Raw genomic sequence first — 19430 nt, 5'->3', positions numbered from 1 at the left:
CAAGCTTGTTTAGTGGTGAAAAGGTAGTGATACTGTAGACGGACTGATGGTAATTTTGCTTATTGTGTCCGTGTTTATGTCGTCTATTCATATAAATTCATCCATACAGTTTTCTTATAGAATGTTCTTTTAAACCATGCTGCTCATATTCTAACTGTATATACTATTCTGATAATGGACCTGTTTCCTGCGATAAGATAATGTAGCAATTTAATTTATTTTACTTTGGACACATTTAATTTTTTACAATCATTTCTTAGAGTAGGCATAATTGAAGAATTACAGATAACTTAATTGAAAACATTTTTATTTGTGCATTGTATTTATCTAAAAAATGAATCTGACCCCTTTTAAATGCAACATAAATTAAATTTGCTGGTTTAATTTATTACAAATCGTTGTTCGTTTTAATAAAAATTTGTAAATGGTTTCTAGGCATATTACATGTGTTTTTAAATCAATACCATAATCAGCTTCTGTGTCATTTGAGTGTTTGCTAATGTTGCTGTATAATACCTTTTTATATTTCTAAATTTAAGTAGAAATAACATGATTAGATATTTATTCAGATTAACCTAATGTAATTTAATTGTGCTAAGGTAATTAAAAACACTTAAGTAATTTCAACTAAATTCATATGTCTAAATTTAGATAATTTAATTGCCTGCAACTATTTACCTTAAAAATTGACCAAATTCAAGGAATATTTGTTTTATTCTTTATAACGCTCTAGAATAAATCTAATATCTAAGCTTATCAGAAAATGAGTATATTTTTGTTATATTATATGGAAAATCGGATAATTTAAAGTGTTTCACTGTAAATTGCCCTAGCATTTTCTAACATTTTGCCCACATTTTTTCCAAGTATATTGTTTCAGTAGTTGAATAATTACAAATATCTCAATATCAGCTATTTTATGAAGTTGTTATTTTAATGGTTGATATTAATACACAAGTCCTCATGGTGTCACTGCAGCCCGTTGAGTCTCGAATGATCTTTTTAATCGGAATACCCCTCCCTGTCTAAATGAGGGCGGAGATTTCACCGGGCTTTGTTTCAGTAAGACCGGACGCAGTCGAGAATGTAGAGGCCTCGTTTTGTGTCTGTGAAATGGAATATTGTCTTCAATTAATTCGCATTGATATTACTTGGAATACCATCTTTCCATCTGCACATCGTTGCTTTATCTGATGTCATAATGATCTCACCGAATAGAAGAAAATCTTTTGTGACCTGTATTGTGTTTGTTCTTTTGGAGTGTTGTTTTAATGCCGTATCAGGACAGCTGTCCTATTCGGTACAAGAAGAGGTGAATCCGGGAACATCAGTGGGAAATATCGCTAAGGATTTGAACATTAATGTTCAAGAGCTGGAGTCACGCATGTTTCAGATTGTCACGGGATCCAAGAAAAAATATTTTGAGGTAAATCTAAAAACTGGATTTTTGTATGTACATGATAGAATAGACAGAGAGGAGCTTTGTGCCAAATCAACTAAATGTACGATTAATGTAGAAGCCGTTATCAGCAATCCAATGAAGCTTTATCAAATAGAAATAAGTATTTTGGACATCAATGATAATTCTCCATCTTTCAGCGAGAAATCACAAACGCTAGATATTGCGGAAAACAGCTTGCCAGGGGTTAGATTTTCTTTGCATCACGCCACAGACGCAGATATCGGGAAAAATTCTATAAGTACATATAAGCTTAACTCAAATGAATATTTTTCTTTAGCTGTGAACAAAGGAGGAGAGCAGAGTGTGTCTGCTGAGTTAGTGCTGCAGAAAGCTTTAGATCGAGAGAAACAGTCTGTGATCCAGCTCACACTGACCGCTGTAGACGGAGGAACACCATCGAAAACTGGAACATCTCTTATAGTCATTAAAGTTTTAGATATTAATGATAACATCCCAGTTTTTAGTAAATCATTGTATAAGACGGCTGTTTTCGAAAATGTCGCAATTGGAACGACGATTGCTGTGTTAAATGCGACAGACATAGATGAAGGTCCGAATAGCGAAATTGTTTATTCTTTAATTAAAAGGGATCAGGGTAAAATTTTGCAGCTTTTCGAACTTGATCCTAATTCAGGGGCAATCACAGTGAAAGGTAATATAGATTTCGAGGAGCACAATGCTTTTGAGATCCGCGCACAGGCCAGTGACAAAGGGCATCCTCCGAGATCAGCGCACTGTAAGGTGCTTGTAGAGGTGTTGGATATAAACGACAATGAGCCCGAGATATCTGTGACGTCACTTCTCACTACAGTAAAAGAGGATGCGAGTATTGGAACAGCTGTCGCTCTCGTGTCAGTGATTGACGGCGATGGTGGCAAAAACGGCATTGTTAACTGCGCTGTGTCCAACAAAGTGCCATTTAAACTTGAGACAAATTACAAAAATTATTATTCTTTAGTTGTAAATGGCCCTCTGGACAGAGAAAGCGTGCATGAATATAACGTGACCATCACAGCTACTGATGAAGGGACTCCGCCTCTCTCTAGTAGCAGTGCCATTACTGTGCACGTGTCTGATGTGAATGACAATGCGCCGCGCTTTCCAGAGCCCGTCATTAATGTTTATGTGAAAGAGAACAGTCAGATCGGAGCTGTTATTCATACAGTATCTGCGTTTGATCCTGATGTAGGTGATAATGCCCGGATCACATATTCATTAGTAGAAAGCTCTAAAAGCGGCCCGGTAACAACCATGATCAACATAAACTCTGACAGTGGAGATATACACAGTTTACAGTCTTTTAATTATGAGGAGATAAAAACGTTTCAGTTTAAAGTGCAGGCCACAGACTCTGGTGTTCCTCCGCTCAGCAGTAACGTGACTGTCAATGTTTTTATTCTGGATGAGAACGACAATAGTCCTGGGATTCTCGCGCCCTATTCCGAGCACGGTTCCGTTAACACCGAGAACATTCCCTATTCTGCAGAGGCGGGCTACTTTGTGGCCAAGATCAGGGCTGTAGATGCGGACTCCGGTTACAATGCGCTGTTGTCTTATCACGTCTCTGAACCCAAAGGAAACAATCTGTTTCGAATCGGAACCAGCAGCGGGGAGATCAGGACTAAGAGGAGAATGAGTGACAATGATTTGAAAACTCACCCGTTGATAATTTTGGTTTGTGATAACGGAGAGCCCTCACTGTCTGCGACTGTGTCTATTGATGTCGTAGTTGTTGAAAACACAGGTGACGTCAAGACTCCGTTCAGACATGTACCACTGAAGGAGGAGAGTTTCTCGGATTTAAATCTGTATTTGCTGATCGCCATTGTGTCTGTATCAGTTATCTTTTTACTGAGCCTCATCAGTTTGATAGCTGTGAAATGTCACAGAACAGACAGCAGTTTGGGCAGATACAGCACTCCAATGATCACCACCCATCCTGACGGGAGCTGGTCTTACTCCAAATCCACTCAGCAGTATGACGTGTGCTTTAACTCGGATACACTTAAAAGTGACGTAGTGGTTTTCCCTGCGCCATTTCCGCCTGCAGATGCAGAATTGATCAGTATTAATGGAGGAGACACTTTTACAAGAACGCAAACACTTCCTAATAAAGAGAAGGTAAGAAATGTTAGACTCTTTAATTGTTTTGAAAGTATGGCTTTTCGGTTGTTTAGTTTTAATGTAGCATGCTTGTGCTTTTTAAATAAAGCTTGAACTTTTCTATCCACATGTCCCCTGCAAATAGATTTTACTCAACAGAAGAGCTGTTGTTGTCCTTGGTGCTGAATGCATTGACCGCCAGTTTAATTAATGTATTTTACTGTTATGTGCATTTTTATTTTTATTTTGTATAATTAGTCTGGTTTTGTATTAATTGTCGCTGGTTTGTCGTCAGTTGCAATCCATGTAAATTATAAGAATATTCGTTGTTCATTTTTTTGTTTTATGTCATCATAAGGAAAAACAGTATAAACTGCTTTTTTTAAGATGAAAGGATCCAATTGTTAATCATATCTAATATTATTTTTTTCTATTAGCTTATTATTTATACAGAAACTTAAAAATATTGAGACACTCCCTGCCATGCATTAAATTTAATTTGCATCACGCCACAGAGGCAAATCAAATTTTATTCGTATTTATAAGGTTAAGTCGAATAAATAGTTTTCGTTAGCTGTGCAGAAAGTAGCAGGGTGTATCTACTAGTGCAGAAAGCTTTAAGCGTCAGACTGGAAACACAAGCTCGTGCTTTTGGCATTTTGCTGCATCCCAGAATTCAAGTTGGGTGAACTTTTACCCGCGAGTTCGTTTCACGTAAGGGCAGGTAACCAATAGATAATCCATATGTCAAAGGGAGATCTTTTCACGTGTAGGAAAAACTGAAATAACAGTAGCCTGTTGCACAATATTTTTTTGTGCAGCAATAATAAAAGCAAGCACGTCATAATCCATGAGGTGGGAATTCAAAGCAACAACAACACTATGGCGCGTGATATGGTTGCTGCCCACATGCGCAAGGGTCTGTGTACAAGTTTTGAACATGAATGTTTAGTGTAATGGCGGCTTTAGACCGAGACAAAGAGCCTGTTATCCATCTTACGATGCTGTAGACTGACATGTCATGATTATGAACGTTAGATGTTATTGATAATATATTCGTTTTTCAGTTAGTCTTTATGCTTTTGTACTACAATTTAGATTTCAAATTATTGTGTAGTTTTGTATTAATAGGGTCTGTGTGTTTTTGGCTCTATAATAGGCAAACCTATAGGCTTACGACTCTGGTCGTTTCCTTGCCTGTTTAGTAATCTGCTGTTTGAACTTTTTCGCCCATGCAGTTTTAAGTCCATAAAATATTACATTTTTTGATATTGCCATGTTTGTCCACGCGGTGTCATTGGTGACCTGTATATTTTTTTAGTTGTCTTTGTCTAGCTCCTCCTTTCAGTGGGGAGGGAAGCTCTCCTCATCACAGGTCTTTGTTCAGAGCCCTGCCCGCTTTGGAGTTGCTTTTTCGTTGTGTTTGCGAAATCAGCAAGCCTGTAATGGAATATGCGGACTATATTTTCTTGGCATAAACGGTAGCGGAGGAAAATGGCCATTAAAGAAAGCTGTCGGTGCTTTAAGTGGATCTTACTTATATTCGTCTTTAATAACTGGAGTGACGCAAACGGGCAGATTGTGTACTCTGTATCTGAAGAGGTGAATACGGGGACTACGGTAGGAAATTTAGCAAAGGATCTAAACTTGAATGTACAGGATCTTGACAAGCGAGGATTTCAGATTGTCTCGGGTCCGAATAAAAGGTATTTTGATCTTAATCTAAGCAATGGAATTATTTTTGTTAGAGAAAGAATAGACCGAGAGGAGATCTGCGGACGGCAAACGAAATGCGCTTTAGAACTGGAGGCCATTGTTAATGCGCCAATGAACATATACAGATTTGAAGTAAATATTTTAGATGTTAACGACAATTCGCCGTCATTTCGAACTTCAAAACTGTATCGTAATATTTCGGAATTTACATATCCTGGACAAAAATTTTCATTACCAAGTGCGTTCGATGCCGATGTTGGAGTTAATTCGGTAAAGAGCTACAAGCTAAATCCGAATGAGTATTTTTCTCTGGATGTTCAGAGCGGAGGAGAGCAGAGTGTGTCTGCTGAGTTAGTACTGCAGAAAGCTTTAGACCGAGAAAAACAGCCTGTAATCCAGCTCACACTGACTGCTGTAGATGGAGGAAAACCTCCAAGGTCTGGTACGACAACGATAATAATAAATGTCTTAGATGTGAATGACAATAATCCTGTGTTTGATAAACAACTTTATAAAGCACGAATACAAGAGAATACACCTCTCGGCGCTTCCGTAATCACAGTGAATGCAAAAGATGCAGATGAGGGTCTTAATAGCGAAATCATATACTCCTTTACAAATCACGATAATGACATCAGTGTAAGCGCATTTTCTATTAATCCAGTTACTGGTGAAATTACAGTCAACGGACCGATAGATTATGAAGCAACTGCTGCCGTTGAGATTCGCGTTAAGGCGGAAGATAAAGGGCAAAATCCACAGGAATCACAATGCAAGGTCTTAGTTGAAATAATAGATGTAAACGACGAAGTACCAGAAGTAAGCATAACGTCTTTGGTAAGCGAACTGAGAGAGGACTCGTCTCCGGGAACAATGGTGGGATTAATCACAGTGAAAGATCGCGACGCTGGTAAAAATGGTGCTGTGCAGCTCAAATTAAAAGACTCTATGCAATTTAAATTGGAGAATACTTATAAAAACAGATACTCGTTGGTGGTTAATAACCAATTAGACAGAGAGAGCGCGCATAAATATAATGTAACCATCACAGCTACTGATGAGGGGACTCCACCTCTCTCTAGTACCAGTGTCATTACTGTACACGTGTCTGATGTGAATGACAACGCACCGCGCTTTCCAGAGCCCGTCATTAATGTTTATGTAAAAGAAAACAGTCAGATTGGAGCTGTTATATATACAGTGTCTGCTTTTGATCCTGATGTAGGTGATAATGCCCGGATCACATATGCATTAGTAGAAAGCTCTAAAAGTGGTCCGGTAACATCAATGATCAACATAAACTCTGACAGTGGAGATATACACAGTTTGCAGTCTTTTAATTATGAGGAGATAAAAACGTTTCAGTTTAAAGTTCAGGCCACAGACTCTGGTGTTCCTCCGCTCAGCAGTAACGTGACTGTAAATGTTTTTATTCTGGATGTGAACGACAATAGTCCCGGGATTCTTGCGCCCTATTCTGAGCACGGTTCCGTTAACACCGAGAACATTCCTTATTCTGCTGAGGCGGGCTACTTTGTGGCCAAGATCAGGGCTGTAGATGCGGACTCCGGGTACAATGCGCTGTTGTCTTATCACGTCTCTGAACCCAAAGGAAACAATCTTTTTCGAATCGGAACGAGCAGCGGGGAGATCAGGACTAAGAGGAGAATGAGTGACAATGATTTGAAAACTCACCCGTTGATAATTTTGGTTTGTGATAACGGAGAGCCCTCACTTTCTGCGACTGTGTCTATTGATGTCGTAGTTGTTGAAAGCGCGAGTGACGTCAAGACTCAGTTCAGACATGTACCACTGAAGGAGGAGAGCTTCTCGGATTTAAATCTGTATTTGCTGATCGCCATTGTGTCTGTGTCGGTTATCTTTTTATTGAGCCTTATCGGTTTGATAGCTGTGAAATGTCACAGGACAGACAGCAGTTTGGGCAGGTACAGCACCCCAATGATCACCACACACCCTGACGGGAGCTGGTCTTACTCCAAATCTACCCAACAGTATGACGTGTGCTTTAACTCGGATACACTGAAGAGTGACGTAGTGGTTTTCCCTGCGCCATTTCCGCCTGCAGATGCTGAATTAATCAGTATTAATGGAGGAGACACTTTTACAAGAACACAAACACTTCCTAATAAAGAGAAGGTAAGAAATGTTAGACTCTTTAATTGTTTAACCTTTTTGGGGCGGTGTAGTTTTTATTTAGCATGTGCTTGTGCTTTTTAAATGAATAGCTTCTTCAAATCGCCTGCAAAGACGTTTTACTAAACATAAGGGATGTTGTTGTCCATGGTGCTGAATTCGTTGACCAATTTTATTGATTTGGAGTTTAATACTGTTTTTGCGTATTACTGCCTTTTTTCTGTTGTGTTTTGATTGGTTTGTTTTGTATTAATTAGCGTTGGTATTTGCCTAGAACACAAACACTGCATAATAAAGAAAATGTAAGAAATTCTAGATAAATTGTTTTGCTGATTGACATTTTCTGGTTGACCTTTTTGGCCTTGTAATTCTTATTTTGTGCTTTCTTAATGAATAGCTCATTCCGTTTCGTCCACGTGTTCTCTGCCAACCATTGCATAGCGATTTTAACTTACCGAGCAGAAGGGATGTTGCTGTCCGGGGTCCTGAATGCGTTGACTGATTTTATTGATTAGGAGTTTATTAGTTTTGTGTATTACTGCATAATTTTTTTATTTAACTAGTTTTGCATTTTATTATTATTATTATTATTATTATGATTATTATCATCATCATTACAACTAAAATAGGCTATAAAATAAATTGGTCAAATTGGTTCTTAAAGCAATTTTTTCTTATGGTGTGGTTCTTTTTTCGTGGCTCATTTATCTTCATGTGGATTTTATTACGAACATATTTCCGTATCGTGTCCATGTATTTTCAGAGGTATTTTCGCCTGCGGTTCTTCATGTTCCATTCAATAATTAATAAAGATATCTTTGTTATAATGTGCACGTGTTTAGATTCCCACTTAAACACATTTTCGGTTGCACACAAGCTATTTCCACAAGATGTCATCAGCGACCCGCGTTAAATGTCTTTCTCCTCTTTGTCTGACTCCTCCCTATTTTGGGGCAGGGCATTACAGCTCGCTGTCGGCTTTGTTAGGGAGACGCCACAATAGACAATTTGTTATTTGCAGTTGAATACACGGTTAATTTTACTACAGCAATGCGTGGAAATGTTTAGGTTATTTTGTGGGTGTGCTGTTTATGGATCATGGCGAGCTCTGTAAAACAACGGGATTTATATCGGATTTTTCTGACAATATTTTTATGCGTTGCAAGGATATCCTCTGGACAGATTGTTTTCTCCGTTTCGGAAGAAGCCAGTGCTGGGACTACTGTTGGAAATATAGTCAAGGATTTAAACCTTAGCTTACAAGATCTTGAACAACGTGGATTTCACATTGCTTCTGGTCCCAACCAAAGGTATTTCGATGTAAATATGAAAACTGGAATCCTTCAAATTAAAGACAAAATAGACCGAGAAGAGCTATGTGGACGAAGCTTGAAATGTGTTTTAGAATTAGAGGCCATTGTTAATTCGCCATTAAATATGTACCGATTTGAAGTGAATGTACTGGATGTAAACGACAATTCACCTGTGTTTCATTCCGCATTGTTACAATTAAATATATCAGAGGCGTCATTTATAGGGGAAAGATATTCTTTACCAAGCGCGTTTGACGCAGATGTGGGCAGTAATTCGGTAAAAAGCTACAAGCTAACCTCGAACGAGCATTTTTCTCTGGATGTTCAGAGCGGAGGAGAGCAGAGTGTATCGGCTGAGTTAGTCCTGCAGAAAGCTTTAGACCGAGAAAAACAGCCTGTGATCCAGCTCACACTGACCGCTGTAGACGGAGGAAAACCTCCAAGATCTGGGACAACAAATATAATCGTCAATGTCATTGATGCAAATGACAATATTCCCGTGTTCAGAAAGTCTCTGTATAAAGCTCGAATTCCAGAAAATGCTCCAATTGGGACGTCGGTCATCACTGTACACGCGAGTGATGCGGACGAAGGATTAAATGGCGCGGTATTATATTCCTTTATCTATCATAATGATAAAACCATCGAAGCTTTCGCTATTAATGAAGAGTCTGGGGAAATAACAGTGCGTGATGTTTTAGACCAGGAGACGAGCAATGCCATTGAAATTCGTGTGCAAGCCAAAGACAAAGGCTCATCTCCGAGAATGGCTCAGTGTAAAGTATTGATTGAAATAACTGATGTTAACGACAATATTCCTGAAATATCCGTTACGTCTCTTGTTAATGTTGTAAAGGAGGGTTCACCAAAGGGGACAATAGTCGGGCTGATTACAGTAAAAGATAATGATTCTGGTGAGAACGGAGCTGTAAAATTAAAAATAATCGACTCCCTTCCGTTTGCAATACAGAATACGTATAAAAATAAATATTCTTTACTCGTAGACGGTCCTCTCGACAGAGAAAGCGCGTATGAATATAATGTGACCATTACAGCAACTGATGAAGGGACTCCGCCTCTCTCTAGTACCAGTGTCATTACTGTACACGTGTCTGATGTGAATGACAACGCGCCGCGCTTTCCAGAGCCCGTCATTAATGTTTATGTAAAAGAGAACAGTCAGATCGGAGCTGTCATTCATACAGTATCTGCTTTAGATCCTGATGTAGGTGATAATGCCCGGATCACATATTCATTAGTAGAAAGCGCTAAAAACGTCCCGGTAACATCCATGATCAACATAAACTCTGACAGTGGAGATATACACAGTTTGCAGTCTTTCAACTATGAGGAGATAAAAACGTTTCAGTTTAAAGTTCAGGCCACAGACTCTGGTGTTCCTCCGCTCAGCAGTAACGTGACTGTCAATGTTTTTATTCTGGATGAGAACGACAATAGTCCCGGGATTCTCGCGCCCTATTCCGAGCACGGTTCCGTTAACACCGAGAACATTCCCTATTCTGCTGAGGCGGGTTACTTTGTGGCCAAGATCAGGGCTGTAGATGCGGACTCCGGTTACAATGCGCTTTTGTCTTATCACGTCTCTGAGACCAAAGGAAACAATCTGTTTCGAATCGGAACCAGCAGCGGGGAGATCAGGACTAAGAGGAGAATGAGTGACAATGATTTGAAAACTCACCCGCTGGTGATTTTGGTTTGTGATAACGGAGAGCCCTCACTTTCCGCAACTGTTTCTATTGATGTCGTGGTTGTTGAAAGCGCAAGTGACGTCAAGACTCAGTTCAGACATGTACCACTGAAGGAGGAGAGTTTCTCGGATTTAAATCTGTATTTGCTGATCGCCATTGTGTCTGTGTCCGTCATCTTTTTACTGAGCCTCATCAGTTTGATAGCTGTGAAATGTCACAGAACAGACAGCAGTTTGGGCAGGTACAGCACCCCAATGATCACCACACACCCTGACGGTAGCTGGTCTTACTCCAAATCCACTCAGCAGTATGACGTGTGCTTTAACTCGGATACACTGAAGAGTGACGTAGTGGTTTTCCCTGCGCCATTTCCGCCTGCAGATGCAGAATTAATCAGTATTAATGGAGGAGACACGTTTACCAGAACCCAAACACTTCCAAATAAAGAGAAGGTAAGAGTAAAATGAATTCATTGAATTATAAATTACCAAGAATCTTTTTTTTTCTCAGTTAAGTGAGAATTAAATATCTAGCGTTTGATATTATTGATAACGTGTGTTCTTTAATATTACTTTGTCGTATTAAAAAATTAAAACAAAAATGTTATTATTTATATATTATATTATTATAGTCTTTCTTTAGAACGCGTTGGAGTCAATTCTTGTATTTTATTTGAAATTTGATTTGTGGAACTGTTCGTGGTGCTGAATCCCTCGTAGAGGGCTACAACTTACTTAAAAAAGTGCATGCAAAAATAATGCACTATATTTAAAGTAAATCCAGCGTATTATTTTTTACAGTGTAATTAATCAATACATTTTTATTTATAAAATCTGCAGAAGCAGAACAAAGTCCTGCACATGAAATAATATGAGCAGAACTTAAAACAGGAATAAGGGTTACAAAGTAGCAGAAAATAAAATCAAAATGAAACACAAAATATAGAAAGCATACAATAAATTTAGGGACAACGACTGACAACATACAGAAATGACAACATTAGAACTAAGACTCACGGGAAATAAGTGTTTTAAGTTTGGTTTTAAAACTAAATATAATTAAGTAAAAATATTGTACATTTCCAAATTTAAATTTATAACAATAATAATAAAGCCACACAATCATTGCGTAGAGATTAAGTGTTCACGCATTCTATTTTTAAACCCATTTTAAATTTTATCAAAATGTGTCTGCCAAATTTCTATATGGAGTGTTGCTAATGTTGTTTGCACTACGCATATTTGTAGACACTTTTATCCAAAGTGAATTTCAGTGCATTCAATGTATGCATTTTTAAAATATTTGTGTTCCATAGTCATTGAACCCATGACATTTTTCGCTGTTAATGCTCTGCAATGCTTTAACAGCATTTAAAGTTAATACGTTAATATCCTATTAGCTTGAAATGTTTCACTGTTTTAACAAACGCCCACAAACTCATTCATTCTAAATTTGAATGTCAGCGTATGTTGGATCAGTGTGAATTAGTCTTAAAACATAATTTTGATAATTCTATTGGCATTGATTTTGCACAAAGGCGATAACTACTTTTGCTTGATTTGTCCGCACGGTGTCATCAGAGACCGACATGTTGTTTTTTCTCTTTAACACGAGGCTTTTCTAAGTTAAGGGAGGGTTCAGTTTTTGTCACGTGGGGCTTTTGTTCGGGAGAGACGATATTGCTGTCTTCGTTTATACAAGAGCTTTGAGGAATTACGACGTTGTGCAGCTCGTTATTTTCGAATGGATCAAGCGGATTTATTAAACTGATGCTGAAAATGCCAAAACAAGGATTTAAATCGTGGATGTATTTTATTTTACCGTTCTTCATTTGGGATAATGCTGACGGGCAAATTGTGTATTCTGTGTTGGAGGAGGTAGATCCTGGCACCACTGTGGGAAATATAGCAAAGGATTTGAACCTGAATATTCAAGAATTAGAGGTTCGTGGATTTCAAATCGTTGAAGGACCAAATAAGAGGTATTTCGGTGTCAGTTTAAAAGGGGGTCTACTCGTCGTCGGAGAGAGAATAGACAGGGAACAGTTGTGCGGAAGGAGCAGTAAATGCGCTCTGGAAATGGAAGCTATTGTGAACTCTCCTTTAAACATGTTTAGGCTGGAAGTGAATGTTTTAGACATCAACGACAACATGCCTAGTTTTAAAGCACAAAAGACACAACTGAATATCGCAGAGTCGGCATTCCCAGGTGAGAGATTTACTTTACCGAGCGCGTTTGACGCAGATGTTGGCAGTAATTCGGTAAAAAGCTACAAGCTGAGCCCAAATGAATATTTCTCTCTGGATGTTCAGAGCGGAGGAGAGCAGAGTGTGTCTGCTGAATTAGTGCTGCAGAAAGCTTTAGACCGAGAAAAACAGCCTGTGATCCAGCTCACACTGACCGCTGTAGACGGAGGAAAACCTCCTAGATCAGGGACATCACAAATTGTTATTAATGTTGAGGATGTAAATGATAATATGCCTGTATTTACTCAATCTCTCTACAAAGCGCGAATTACTGAAAATGCGCCCCCCGGCACTTCTGTTATTACAGTCCAGGCTAGCGATTCTGATGAAGGTTTAAACGGAGAAATAATATATTCATTTATAAGTCATGACGATGACAAAATCGCGAACGCGTTTACTATTGATTCCGCTAGTGGCTTAATCTCTGTTAAAGGGACCATTGATTACGAGACGAGCAATGCCGTAGAAATACGCGTACAGGCAAAAGATAAAGGTCATAAACCAAGAGCGGCTCATTGTAAGGTTTTAGTTGAAATTACTGATGTAAATGATAATGTCCCTGAAATTTCCGTGACATCTTTAGCTGAAACTGTAAGAGAGGACGCGACTGCAGGTACAATGGTGGGATTAATAACTGTTAAAGATGGAGACGCAGGAAAAAATGGGGCTGTCGTTCTTAAGATACCCGATTTTGCTCCATTTCGCATACAGAACACCTATAAAAATAAATATTCTCTTGTTGTTGACGGTCCTCTAGACAGAGAGAGCGCGCATAAATATAATGTGACCATCACAGCGACTGATGAAGGGACTCCGCCTCTCTCTAGTACCAGTGTCATTACTGTACACGTGTCTGATGTGAATGACAACGCGCCGCGCTTTCCAGAGTCCGTCATTAATGTTTATGTAAAAGAGAACAGTCAGATCGGAGCTGTCATTCATACAGTTTCTGCATTTGATCCTGATGTAGGTGATAATGCCCGGATCACATATTCATTATTAGAAAGCTCTAAAGGCAACCCGGTAACATCAATGATCAACATAAACTCCGACAGTGGAGATATACACAGTTTACAGGCTTTCAACTATGAGGAGATAAAAACGTTTCAGTTTAAAGTTCAGGCCACAGACTCTGGTGTTCCTCCGCTCAGCAGTAACGTGACTGTCAATGTTTTTATTCTGGATGAGAACGACAATAGTCCCGGGATTCTCGCGCCCTATTCCGAGCACGGTTCCGTTAACACCGAGAACATTCCCTATTCTGCAGAGGCGGGATACTTTGTGGCCAAGATCAGGGCTGTAGATGCGGACTCCGGTTACAATGCGCTGTTGTCTTATCACGTCTCTGAACCCAAAGGAAACAATCTGTTTCGAATCGGAACCAGCAGCGGAGAGATCAGAACTAAGAGGAGAATGAGTGACAATGATTTGAAAACTCACCCGCTGGTAATTTTGGTTTGTGATAACGGAGAGCCCTCACTGTCTGCGACTGTTTCTATTGATGTCGTGGTTGTTGAAAGCGCAAGTGACGTCAAGACTCAGTTCAGACATGTACCACTGAAGGAGGAGAGCTTCTCGGATTTAAATCTGTATTTGCTGATAGCCATTGTGTCTGTGTCCGTCATCTTTTTACTGAGCCTCATAAGTTTGATAGCTGTGAAATGTCACAGGACAGACAGCAGTTTGGGCAGGTACAGCACCCCAATGATCACCACACACCCGGACGGGAGCTGGTCTTACTCCAAATCCACTCAACAGTATGACGTGTGCTTTAACTCGGATACACTGAAGAGTGACGTAGTGGTTTTCCCTGCGCCATTTCCGCCTGCAGATGCAGAATTGATCAGTATTAATGGAGGAGACACTTTTACAAGAACACAAACACTTCCTAATAAAGAAAAGGTAAGAATTAAAGCTGCATGCATTGACGAGATTTGTTTACTTTAATACGCACTCCACACGCCAAAGTGTCGTGGTTTTGGATGAAATACTGTGAGCATGCTTTAATTCGTGATAATATCACGAAAAAAAAAAAAAGAATCAAAAATACGTGACTACATCACGAAACTTTGTGAGACTGGATAGCTTTAGCTCACATCTACGCTATCCATGGTGCTGAAACTATTACGAGCGACAATGACTCTTTCCCCATATCTCTCCTAGAGGACATCGATTTTAAATTAGTTGTCACTTTCATATCTGAATATTTGTTTTGAGTGGGCTGACTTTTACATTTCGCTTTGCATTTTCATGCTTATTTTTGTGTAGCTTTGCTGGTTATGGTGGTGGTTTCATTGATGCCTTAATTCGAACTTTCAAGAAAAAAATACTCTGCTAAAGGTGAATCTCGTTTATTTTGTTCATAAAAATGTTTTTTATTCATAATGTGTTTATTAGTCACATACACAGTTATACATCAAACACATCTTGCAATGAAATGACGGTCGGGTAAGCTTTTTGTTACACGGTGCAAGTAATAACATAACAGAAAGAGGGATAATAATTAAACACAGAATAACAATAATGTTAATAACCAATATTTTAAGGCGTTACTCTGTCAATGGAGATTAGTAGAGATGTTGCTTGTGTTAAAGTATAAATCTAAACTATAGGTAACAAAGTAAATTAAAATCTAAACGGATCGACCAGAATTTTGTCCGAGAGTTTTGTTTTGCTCGATTTTTTATGCTATTTCGAAAATTATTACAGTACAGCATCTTCTGAACGACACTGCTTGCACAACGCAGATATTATGTTAAAAATCAATGTTTGTCCGCTAGAGGTCCTCAGCAGCCCGTGTCTTTGCCTTGATATTCGCAGCTGGTGGAGGAGGAGATTGCTTTGTTCGCCACATCGTCTCAGTCGTCGTGTACAGCAGGCTAAACAGTCGAAATGCAGTTAGTGCTGTCTTGGCTAAATACTGTGTATCTTCTTTGAAACGGAATATGGCAACTACATCTGGACATGTTTGTGTATTAACAATATTTTTTCATGGTCTGGTTTGCTTTGGGAATGTAGCGTACGGGCAGATTGTGTATACAGTGTCGGAGGAGACAAATACCGGAACCACAGTCGGCAACCTTGCAAAGGATTTAAACCTGAACGTACAGGATCTGCTTAAACGGGGATTTCAGCTAGTATCTGGGCCAAATAAAAGGTATTTTGATCTTAATGCGAAAACTGGAGTGCTGCATGTTCAAGAGAGAATAGACAGAGACGACCTGTGTGGACGAAGCCTAAAATGTTCTCTTCCATTAGAAGCTATTGTTAACGAGCCATTAAATGTTTATCGCTTTGAAGTTAACGTGTTAGATATAAATGATAACACGCCTACATTTCGTTCCTCTGATAAACGTTTTAATATATCAGAGTCGGCATTTCCAGGCGAAAGGTTTCCATTACCGAGCGCGTTTGACGCAGATGTGGGCAGTAATTCGGTAAAGAGCTACAAGCTGAGTCCGAATGAATATTTTTCTCTGGATGTTCAAAGCGCAGGAGAGCAGAGCGTGAGTGCTGAGTTGGTGCTGCAGAAAGCTTTAGACCGAGAGAAACAGCCTGTAATCCAGCTCACATTGACCGCTGTAGACGGAGGAAAGCCTCCGAGATCAGGGACAATAGATATAATTGTGAATATTGAGGATGTAAATGATAATGTTCCTGTGTTTAAAAAGTCTTTATTTAAAGCTCGAGTGACAGAAAATGCACCGCCTAATACCCCCGTTATCCAAGTTCACGCCAGTGATTCAGATGAAGGACTAAACGGAGAAATCGTATATTCATTAGTGAGCCATGACAACGATAATAGCGCAGATGCATTTTCCATAGATTCTGAAACGGGACACATAATAGTGAAAGGCACTATAGACTATGAAAAAGGCGCTGCGGTTGAAATAAGAGTACAAGCTAAAGACAAAGGTCATAAACCACGGGCAGCATACTGTAAAGTTCTAGTGGAAATAACTGATATAAATGACAATACTCCAGAAATTTCTGTTACCTCTTTAGTAAATACTGTTAAAGAGGATGCACCCAATGGCACAGTGGTTAGTATGATAACTATACTAGATAATGATGCCGGAAAAAATGGGGAAGTCAAGCTTAAGATTGGTGAGTCCCTGCCATTTAAAGTTCAAAACTCGTACAAGAATTATTATACTTTAGTTGTTAACGGCCCTTTAGACAGAGAGAGCGCGCATGAGTACAACTTGACCATTACAGCTACTGATGAAGGGACTCCGCCTCTCTCTAGTACCAGTGTAATTACTGTACACGTGTCTGATGTGAATGACAACGCGCCGCGCTTTCCAGAGTCCGTCATTAATGTTTATGTAAAAGAGAACAGTCAGATCGGAGCTGTCATTTATACAGTATCTGCTTTAGATCCTGATGTAGGTGATAATGCCCGGATCACATATTCATTAAGTGAAAGCTCTAAAGGCAACCCGGTAACATCCATGATCAACATAAACTCTGACAGTGGAGATATACACAGTTTGCAATCTTTCAATTATGAGGAGATGAAAACGTTTCAGTTTAAAGTTCAGGCTACAGACTCTGGTGTTCCTCCGCTCAGCAGTAACGTGACTGTCAATGTTTTTATTCTGGATGAGAACGACAATAGTCCCGGGATTCTCGCGCCCTATTCCGAGCACGGTTCAGTTAACACCGAGAACATTCCCTATTCTGCTGAGGCGGGCTACTTTGTGGCCAAGATCAGGGCTGTAGATGCGGATTCCGGTTACAATGCGCTGTTGTCTTATCACGTATCTGAGCCCAAAGGAAACAATCTGTTTCGTATCGGAACCAGCAGCGGGGAGATCAGGACTAAGAGGAGAATGAGTGACAATGATTTGAAAACTCACCCACTGGTGATTTTGGTTTGTGATAACGGCGAGCCCTCACTGTCTGCGACTGTGTCTATTGATGTCGTGGTTGTTGAAAGCGCGAGTGACGTCAAGACTCAGTTCAGACATGTACCACTGAAGGAGGAGAGTTTCTCGGATTTAAATCTGTATTTGCTGATCTCCATTGTGTCTGTGTCCGTCATCTTTTTACTGAGCCTCATCGGTTTGATAGCTGTGAAATGTCACAGGACAGACAGCAGTTTGGGCAGGTACAGCACCCCAATGATCACCACCCACCCGGACGGGAGCTGGTCTTACTCCAAATCCACTCAACAGTATGACGTGTGCTTTAACTCGGATACACTGAAGAGTGACGTAGTGGTTTTCCCTGCTCCATTTCCGCCTGCAGATGCAGAATTAATCAGTATTAATGGAGGAGACACTTTTACCAGAACACAAACACTTCCAAATAAAGAGAAGGTAAGAAATAAGGTAAAATGATGTAAAAGATACATTTTTACGGTGCCGATTAGAATGTTGCTTGTTTTTAATTTTAGGTGTACTCTTTTTTTTATCGCATATTGTTTTACTTTGTAGGCTACATAACTCTCAAAAACAACCCCCCCAAAAAATAATTCATGCTGTTTACCCTCTTTAAATTGTCATTCTTTGCAAAAGCCTTTGTCCATGGTCCTGAAAACACAAAATTTCGACTGCAAAATTGTTTTGCATTGTTCTTATGTTTATATAGCATACCGAAAGCCTCGTTGATTTGATGCCGTTTCTTGTCCATGGTTCTGAATGTCTGAATTTTGTTGCCACTTTAATAAAGTAAATATGTTTGCATCTTTTTTATTTTTTATTTTATGACATTGTAGGCATATTTTACGTAGGCTACAAAATTTCGACTGCAAAATTGTTTTGCATTGTTCTTATGTTTATATAGCATACCGAAAGCCTCGTTTATTTGATGCCGTTCCTTGTCCATGGTTCTGAATGTCTGAATTTTGTTGCCACTTTTATTAAGTAAATATGTTTGCATCTTTTTTATTTTTTATTTTATGACATTGTAGGCATATTTTACGTAGGCTAATATTTACAGCTTGGAGCAAAGTAATCAAGTTCTAAATTATTTGTTGTGTTTCTTAAACTTTTGTATGATACATGATCGATGATTGCTCAAAACAGACTATTTTACATTTGTTTTGGTGATACACAAATTTGTCCGCGCGATGTCAGTATCTGTCTGTAGTGTTCGCTGTCAGGACATGGTAAAGCTCCTCCTATGTTTTTTGCAGTCGTACTGGATGAGGGCTTTGTTAAGACACCGCCATTGTCCTCGGATGCAGTCCTCTCGTGGTTCAGAAGAAAGCTGTTGTACAGACATGCGGACAGATTTCAGTGATTTTATATACACAGCGGTAAAATGTGTTTAAGAGAAGCTCCGATGTTTACGTTGTGGATATTTTTCAGTGTTTTTCTGCGCTTCTGGATGTTTACGGATGGACAGATTGTGTATTCCATATCGGAGGAGGCAAACCCAGGCACGACAGTTGGGAATTTAGCAAAGGATTTAAACTTAAATTTACAAGACCTTGAAAGACGTGGATTTTATATAGTGTCGGATGCAAACAAAAGGTATTTCGATTTAAATTTAAAGACTGGTGTTCTTCACGTTCAAGATGTAATTGACAGAGAAAAGCTTTGTGAACTGAATGTGAAGTGCTCGTTGCCTTTAGAAGCGGTCGTTAACTCGCCTTTAAATATATATAGATTTGAGGTAAACGTACTAGATATTAATGATAACTCACCAGTATTTCGTACCACAAAGACAACTCTTAACATTTCAGAATTAGCATTTCCAGGGGAACAGTTTGCTCTGC

The 19430-nt window shown here is 39.2% G+C and overlaps 2 protein-coding genes across 23 annotated transcripts in view; both read left to right on the top strand.

Annotated features, from left to right (window-relative positions):
- The window catches only part of LOC129421780 (protocadherin alpha-C2), a 160828-nt gene that overhangs the window by 95161 nt on the left and 46237 nt on the right, over window positions 1–19430 (top strand). The window contains exon 1 of one of the 22 annotated variants that reach the window (XM_073854476.1): window positions 1455–3583. The exons of 18 other annotated variants lie outside the window; for them this stretch is intronic. In XM_073854476.1, coding sequence (XP_073710577.1) covers window positions 1538–3583 — 2046 coding nt within the window. In that variant the 5' untranslated portion in view covers window positions 1455–1537. Of the gene's footprint in view, window positions 1–1454; window positions 3584–4903; window positions 7439–8399; window positions 10910–15519; window positions 18028–19430 lie in introns of those variants that run through there. 3 more of the 22 variants (XM_055177329.2, XM_055177333.2, XM_055177331.2) reach the window with 3 other exon arrangements.
- On the top strand, window positions 11007–15259 carry LOC141350072 (protocadherin alpha-8-like). Its single transcript, XM_073854481.1, has one exon. The coding sequence runs from the start codon at window positions 12227–12229 to the stop codon at window positions 14648–14650; it is 2424 nt and encodes an 807-aa protein (XP_073710582.1). The 5' UTR covers window positions 11007–12226; the 3' UTR covers window positions 14651–15259.

Source organism: Misgurnus anguillicaudatus, chromosome 16 (assembly GCF_027580225.2).
Source record: "Misgurnus anguillicaudatus chromosome 16, ASM2758022v2, whole genome shotgun sequence".
NCBI lineage: Eukaryota > Metazoa > Chordata > Actinopteri > Cypriniformes > Cobitidae > Misgurnus > Misgurnus anguillicaudatus.
The sequence above is the reverse complement of the archived record's forward strand: the minus strand, read 5'-3'. Positions and strand labels throughout refer to the sequence as shown.

What these genes read in the sequence shown, in the direction of transcription:
- LOC141350072 (XM_073854481.1), top strand. Translation starts at nt 12,227, where the DNA reads ATGCTGAAAATGCCAAAACAAGGATTTAAATCGTGGATGTATTTTATT.